The sequence below is a fragment of the Papaver somniferum genome, unplaced genomic scaffold (genome assembly GCF_003573695.1).
Source record: "Papaver somniferum cultivar HN1 unplaced genomic scaffold, ASM357369v1 unplaced-scaffold_119, whole genome shotgun sequence".
Classification (NCBI taxonomy): domain Eukaryota; kingdom Viridiplantae; phylum Streptophyta; class Magnoliopsida; order Ranunculales; family Papaveraceae; genus Papaver; species Papaver somniferum.
This window is the reverse complement of record NW_020620936.1, coordinates 1,825,917-1,833,992: the sequence shown is the minus strand read 5'-3', so window position 1 is coordinate 1,833,992 and position 8,076 is coordinate 1,825,917. Positions and strand designations below refer to the sequence as shown.

The 8,076-nt window shown below is 36.0% G+C and overlaps 1 protein-coding gene across 1 annotated transcript; it reads left to right on the top strand.

Moving 5' to 3' along the window:
• Positions 1 to 3,162: 3,162 nt before the first annotated feature.
• On the top strand, positions 3,163 to 7,331 carry LOC113330861. The gene is made up of 7 exons (XM_026577659.1): positions 3,163 to 3,434; positions 3,532 to 3,573; positions 5,548 to 5,630; positions 5,731 to 5,832; positions 5,990 to 6,204; positions 6,586 to 6,680; positions 6,812 to 7,331. Exons 1-7 carry the CDS (start codon positions 3,260 to 3,262, stop codon positions 7,069 to 7,071), a joined length of 972 nt encoding a protein of 323 aa, XP_026433444.1. The 5' UTR covers positions 3,163 to 3,259; the 3' UTR covers positions 7,072 to 7,331.
• The last annotated feature ends 745 nt before the right edge of the window (positions 7,332 to 8,076 follow it).

Below are 8,076 nucleotides of genomic sequence, written 5' to 3'. Positions count from 1 at the left end.
ACATGAGAAGTAGTTTTTGGTTGTGAAATGGACATAGTGGATAGAGATGGACTAGTAGACTGCATTGTAGAAAATAACTTTGCATGAGGAAACTCATCTTCAACAAACTTGACATCCCTTGAAATCATGATTTTGTTAGTAAAGGGATTGAGACACCTATATCCTTTGTGAAATTTACCATAGCCTAGAAAGATTCATTTGAGTGACCTTGGATGAAGTTTATGATTGTTAAAAGGCCTTAAACAGGGATAACAGGCACAACCAAAAGTTTTCAGTGATTGATAATCAGGTTGCAACTTAAAAAGCTTCTCAAAAGGAGATAATTGTTGTAAAGTAGGTGTTGGTAGTCTATTGATTAGAAAATTAGATGTTTCAAATGCATAGGACCAGTATGATAAAGGCAAATAAGCTTGAGTTAAGAGAGCCAAACCAGTTTCTACTATATGCATGTGTTTCCTTTCTACAGTGCCATTCTGTGCATGAGCATGAGGGCGTGAAACTTTGTGACCAATACCATAAGAATCCATGTAGCTTGAGACATTTCTGTATTCTCCCCCCCAATATGACTGAACAAACTTAATGCTTCTATTAAATAAATTCTCAACATGGCATTTGAACTTAATGAATGTAGGTAAGACTTCTGATTTGTAAGACAATGGGAATAACCAGGTAAATCTGCTAAATAAATCAACAAAGAAACATAATACTTGTATCCATTTATTGAACATAAGGGAGAAACCCATACATCAGCGTGAATGAGATCAAGTGGACCATATAAGTGATTATGACTACTAGAATAATAAGGTAAAGTATGACTTTTAGCTTGTTGACATGCATCACAAACAGAAGCAGACAAATGCTCATCAATGACTATATCCACTAAGGAGAGAATGTGTTTGAGAGTCTTGTAAGCAGGGTGACCCAATTTATCGTGCCATTGAGTTGTTGTAGATGTAGCAGAAGTAAAAGCTTGTTTCAGTTGTGCAGCTATGAATTCCAAGTGATATAGTCCATCTTTAACAGGGAAAGTAAGCAGAATAGTGTGGGTATGCAGGGCCACCAAAAATTCATCAGGATGAAATTCAAAATAACAATTATTTTCTCTAGTAAACTGTTGTACTGAAATTAAATTCTTAGTAATTGAAGGAACATTCAACACATTTGAGTGAGTAAACTTAGTATTGCCATTTGTAAATGAAGAGGTACCAATATGGTAATGTGCAAACCTGAACCATTACCAACACTCACTTGATCTGAACCTTGATATGAAGAATGGAGATTCAAGTTGGATAAATCAGAAGTAATATGGTGAGTGGCACCTGAATCAGGAACCCAACTGGATGAAGTATTTGCTGTAGAAGCAGAAGTATCATCAGTATAAGTGGCAAAGGCTTCAAGTTCTGGGCATCAGAACTCATCAAATTCTTCAAAGGAAGGTTCATAAGTGGTATTATAGGCATGAGCCGTTGAGTAATCATTGGTAGCATATCTGTAACGACAGGTATCAGCAAGATGACTTGGTTTGCGACAGATTTGACATTCAACAAAGGTATTATGTCTCATTGATGAGGATAAAATTGATGTTCATTAGATCTTCCAAATCTGCCTCCACCATCAAATCTTCCTCCTCTGAATCCTCCACCAAATCTAGCACCACCGCAACCACCTCTAAACATATTTGCTCTATTCATAGGTCTCTATTACCAGGATGAGACCAATTTGAATATGAAGGAGGGTGAAAATTTGGATCACCTGAATTCTGATGATAAGGATTAAAATGATAATTGTTAGAACCTGGAGACTGATGTGCAAAAGTATGATGTTGCTGTTGTTGAGACACATTTGCGGAAGCAGTAGTTAAATCAACCTTAGAATCATCAGTCACATGAATTTCTTCAGATAAAAGCAATCCTAAAAGCTCAGAGGATGTAATGAGATTCTCAGACTTAAGTTGTTGAGTTGTAATTGAAGTTTTGAACGCATTAAACTCAGAAGGTAGTCCTTCTAAAATATGAAACACCAGATCTTCATCAGAAATTGGGCGATCAATTTGAGCAAGCTGATGAGAAATCAATTTAGCTTTGTTGAAATACACAAGCATCGAATCAGTACTTTTCTTAAGAGTGACTAGATCTGTTTTCAATTGTATTAAGCGAGATTTGGTGGTAGCGTTGTAATTGTGTTGAAAATGAACCCAAACTTCATGAGAGAAAGTACAATCAATAACTTGAGAATGAGTTTTCTCAGTACACGTAGAAAATAACCAAGATAGGAGAGCTTGATCTTGATTATTCCAGTAATCATAATCAGGATTTCGAATAAACTCAGATTCATGATCTATACCTTCAACATAATCAGGTCGAATTAAAATTGCAGCACCATCTGTAGAATTTCTTCTGTAGTACTTCACTGGACATTGATATGATCCATCTACAAACCTAAAGAGATTATAACTTCGAAGTAATGGTACGATCTGAGATTTCCATAGAGTATAATTGGTATTTGTTTTTGGATGGTGGTTTAACTGTTAACCCAATGTGTGTACTGGATGTAGACATTGAGAAATTGTTTGATTGAAGAAGAGAGTTAAGGTCGTTAAACCTCTCTCACACAGGTTTTAGTTTTTTATTTCATTCAAATGATGATTCTTACAGACTCAATAGACGTCAACTTGATTATATCAGTTTTTACAGACTACCGGTTACTTGACTGGCCTGTTAAACCGCCAACAGTTAACTGACATCTAACAGTTGCACACATGTGAAATACACAGGTTTCTGCTGACCATAATTGGTCAACAATCTAACAGATACGTAGATTACACATGCGCAGTATCGGGCGTTGATTAAATGTACGCTTAACCAGATTTTGCTCCTCTACAGTAGCGTACCACCACGGAACAAACCGATTTTTTTTAGTTTTAGTTTGATTTCAGCCTTTAGTTTGCTGTGATGAAAGTGGTAAACACTGTAGCACGCCCTGCCATGCCTCGCCTCGCCCGGCATCGGCTCGGTCCATATGGCTTGCCATAAATCATGGAACCAAAACCAAACTAAATGGTTCCGGTTTTGTTCAAAACCAGGTTGTTGAGTGACTTACGCTGAATTTTACTAGTCCAGTAGTACAGTATCTAATGTAATGAACAACTCCAAATTCCAACAGTTAAAAAAATAAATAAAAAATGAGCAACACCAAAAGTGAAGTAAAGGAAAGAAAAAGAGCTAAACTATTTGTTCCAAAGTTTGATTGATCGATAATCATGATGTTAAAATATAGAGATTGTGAGAAGAAAATGAGTATTTCTCTTACTGTTATGACCTTTAATCTTCATGAAGATCAGCCAGAAAACAGTCCAAATTCATGGGAGAAAAGAAGAGATTTGTGCATAAGTGTCATTACAAGTTATTCCCCACTCATTCTTTGTACTCAACAAGGTATCACTCAAAGCTTTTCCACTAAGTTGGATTTCAAATTATTGATCTGTGTTTTCTATGAATGCTTTTTTTATTATGGGTTTTACTTCTTTTTTAGGTTTGAAGTCACAGTTGGAGTTTCTTCAGCAGGGTTTACCAGGTATCTATTTATTTTCTGTTGAGACTTGTTATGTGATTTGGGTTTTGGCTCATTTTAAACTAGTTGGTACACTATTACATGAAGAAGGAGCTTATAAAAGTCATCAGGAGATTAAACAAACATGTTTTAGTGTAATACCCTTTATCTGTGTAAAAGTCATCAAGATACTTTAGTAACTTATAAAATCAACCCTAAATTTGACTAGGGTAACCCTCACGTTATAATTCAAAGATCCTTTGTAATTCGAAGATCGCATCAGTTACTAGAATGAACCAATTAAGGTTGCTTGACTTATTTCCATAGTCCATATGGAGACCAAATCAGTCAAGCTTCGACTGTGGTTAGATGAGAAATCACCCTCTAAACAAAAATACAGGAGCTCGGTAATCGTAAAAACAAGACCCTTCAAGTGTAAGTGATTCTTTGGTGTTTCATCTTATAGGTGAACGTCTGAATGGATTTTTTTTTCCATTTAGGATGTTAACATAGGATTAAAACTACGTTATCCACACTGATACTCCAATCTGCATTTAGAGGTGTTTGTACAAAATATATAAATTAGTTGAGGTGGTTATTGGAGCTTAAGAACCAATACATTGCTAGCAACCATGAGTTTTTGGCTCTTTGTTGCTACCTGAATCCCATACAAATAATCACTTATGATCAGCTTAATATTTATAATCTAAAAATATCTAGTTGCATCAGCACTGAAGATGCTGATATTTTCTCAGCACATACTTCTTCAGTCCAGTATCCTTTGTTCAGTAACTGCTGCTCTTTTTATCACTAAAATCATCAATATTTGCGGTTGTAGTGTTATGCTGTACAGTAGGTGCGTGTGCTTTCACTTGGCTAACCGACTAATAGAGCGGAAGTCCAACACTTTCTAGTGCACCAACGCAGTCAAAAATGTTCTTGCAAGTGCGGCACTCACTAATAGGTTCGCTGAGGGACATGCCTTCGTCATGTTCCTGTTGTGTATGCAGTGGTATTAATTAACTTTAGGTAGACAATTTTCCTCACATTGTTCATTGTCTTTTTTTCTTATACCCGTTACAATTTCTTTTGAATAATCATCTTCTTAAGGTGATTGGTTACGGCCATAAGGACAAAACAGCTATTAAAAGTGTCTGTTTGTGGTAAGTCATATAGTTAGGGGTCTGAGTGATACTTCAACCCAGCCAATCATTATAAAAAATTCACTATACAGATCTCTCAAACTGGTTTATTGTTTTCATATACTCTACAAGCTTCTTTGTGATTGGCTGTCAGATCTGCATAAAAAAAAACATTTGTATTGCATGGTCTGTCGAAAGCTAAGTAACTTACAATATATGTAAAGATTGGGCATGAAATTAATTCTAATGGGAATAGTAAGTGAAACTAGATATGTATTGGTTTTTAGTAAAAGTATCTGTTAACTATGCATAACTTTTCGTTCCACAACAGTTCTCCTTGAAAGCTAAACTAAATGGCTCACATATTTTTGATTCCCTCAGATGAGCTTGTTAATGAGTTCCTTGGTATGTTCTGCTTCTGTGTGTGATTTATACTATCAAGGTCAAGGCGTGGTAGGACTGCCACCAGGGCGCACTAAAGTAAACAGTTAATCAGGTTGAACATGATTTATTTATGATTGGGATGAAAAAGGTGAAACATGATATGATTGGCTGCTGACATTTTCAGGATTTGAATGTAATCTCTTGTTAAATGTAAAAAGTGTTAGCCGGAAAACTTCTAAGTTCTCTCGTGAAGACCATAGGCCTGTTTCTAGCCTAATGTTTAGTTTCCAGTTAGTAAAATGTTCCCTTAGCATCTCTTTTTTGTTACAGTTATTTACATTATAACATGGACCGAAAATGATATCTTCCTGAAATTGTTCTTTTTTTCACATCTAGTAATTTAATAATGAAAGTCCCTTATCATCCTAAATTGTAAGAGTTCTGATTCTGGATTCAAATGTATATTATGAAGATTATGATCAATTTGGGATATCTAGAAAGGGATCTCAGGACATCTCAGATGAGCATTGTAGCATCTTCTATGACAAGGAAAAGGTATTCTCAATTTCTTGATTCCTGTAATAGATTACTGTGTGTTGTAACCTCCATGGTTACTAAGAAAGTTAATGATGAAAATTATGTGTCCCATATGAAGGTAGAGCTTTTGGAAGGTGGTACATTTTGGTTGTCAGAGTCACCCTCAGTTCCAGGAAGCATATCCTGGGGGTCCGCTGTTCCGTGTATTGCAACATGGGCTATATCCTTTTAGTTCCTGTGTATCCAGTTATATTAGTTCATGTTATTACAAAACATCTCTGATAGAATATGAAATGAGGTCATGAAAATAAAACTATAACTGCCACTTTGTGTGAATTCTACTTGTAGATGATTCTCTTCCTTGACATGATTTCTACACATTCCAACTCAAGGGAGTTGAACAACCAGGTTTTTCTTTCCAGATAGTAAATACAAACATGGATGAGTTAAGTCCTCATGCTCGTAGACGAAGTGCTTTGCTGACCTGGCAGCATATAGCGTCCTTGCCTCCTACCTTACCAGTGGTATACTGTGGAGGATTCAACACGCAAAAAGAGTCAACAACAGGACGATTTTTACTTGGAAGATCAAGGTATCATCAAACTTGAAAAGCTAGTACTCAGTTTTCATGTTTCAACATCTGCTATTAAATTTTTGATGTATGGCACGTTAAATTGAATTAGATCCTCATTATATTAAGACTTTCCATTAAGCAAATAGCAGCCAATTCTAAAGTGGCTTCAACATGGTGTCAGAAGTTCTAGAAAGGGATGATTTTTATATGATGCTCATTTAATTGGATTGGATACAATTCATGCCCAGGTCATCTTTTTGTGGGAGAATCCAGTAACTAGGTTGTGAGTAAGAAAAATGAGAAAGTCAGCTTGTACTATGATTCTAGCTTTCCTTTTTGTAAATTGTACGCTACTTGACTTGCAGTGTTTCCATAATTTGAAAACTGGTTCGATTGCAGGGAGCATGGTGTTGTTGGAGATATGAGGGATGCTTGGCCTAGTGCGCGAGTGAGGAAAAATGTGTCGTTGATACATACTTATCACGGGTTCAAAGGTATTTTTTCTGTTAGCAACAAATGTCCAATCTTAACATACGGACCGAGTAAAATGAAATAAACAAGGAAACAAGAAATATAGAAAAATGAGGCGGTAAGAAACTTGACGGGTTTTTATATGATAATGCAGGTGACAAACAGGGAGCTCGTGAATTCCTCAAGTTAATGTTTAGAGCTCTTTGTCTCTGTTGGGATCGTCAGACACAAGATCTGCACATAGACTGGGTTCTGTTCAGAGGCCGATCTTTAATCCCTGTATCATCTGAGGTGGTAAATGATCACATCGATGGCATTTATCCTTCCTCTCATTATCCAATATTCGCTGAATTTATGCTTCCTCGTTCAGTGAGATTGCTTGAACAACCACCCGTTCAATCAGAAGAATCATAACATCCAGAAGGCCGATGTTGGATGATGTTGCTTCGGTTTGCTTATTTTACAAGGCTGTTGAGTGTTAAATGCATTGGTTACTCGATCTAGGTTTTGTTTTGTTCATCTGTATAACTATTTATGTACCAAGTTTGCAATATTAGGATTTGGCTGATAGGTGCTGAATAAAATACACTACCTTTATGGGGTATGTAAAATCTTATGTGCGGATCGCATGTGTGGATTATTTCTATAAATGGTTGCCCATGAATTTCTTCCAAGTTTTGTTTCAGAAGGTAGTATATGTCTATTAGATCAGGTACCACCGATGGCGATACGGGTTTTCTTATACAACCATTGCAGGAAGTGGGAATTGCGCCACCAAAGAGAGAGCAGGGAGAATTTTCAATTTATGCTCAGAAGGAAAGTGTATGTCCTGGTTGGGTTGTGATATGGTTGGGTCTGACATGTAAATGTTTCTGTAATTTTATCTTCAAGTTTTACTAGGGCCGGGGATCAATTACTTGTAAGTTTTAAATTAAGGATGTCTTTCAAACATGGCGTTCACATTAAGATTTTTGCCCTGTTTTTGTAAGTATTTCTTGAATATCTTTTGTTATCCGCTATTTATTTTTTCCCCATTTAATTGGGGCCTCAAAAAACAATTTGCGGCCTCGCATTAGAGGACAAAAAAAGGTCATTCAAACCTAAATTCAATAACCCCTTATCCAAATATTTTATGTAATGACTAAACTGCTTCTAATGATTAGTGTTAATAATTAATTAAGTTAAGTTAATTAGTGTGGTTAGATTAAAAACAAGTTTTAGAACTAGAATTGGGAAAAAAAAGGGGTTTTGTGAGTTGAGAAGTAGAAGAGGAGGTTTTAGAGGAAAACTTAGGGTTTTTAGAAATGAGTGATTCAAGTGGGGAAAATGATGTTGGGGAAGGTTCAAGCAACAAAATGATTGTGTTGATGGTAAGATTATCTTAAATTCTCCTATGGGTTGGATATATGATGAAGAGAT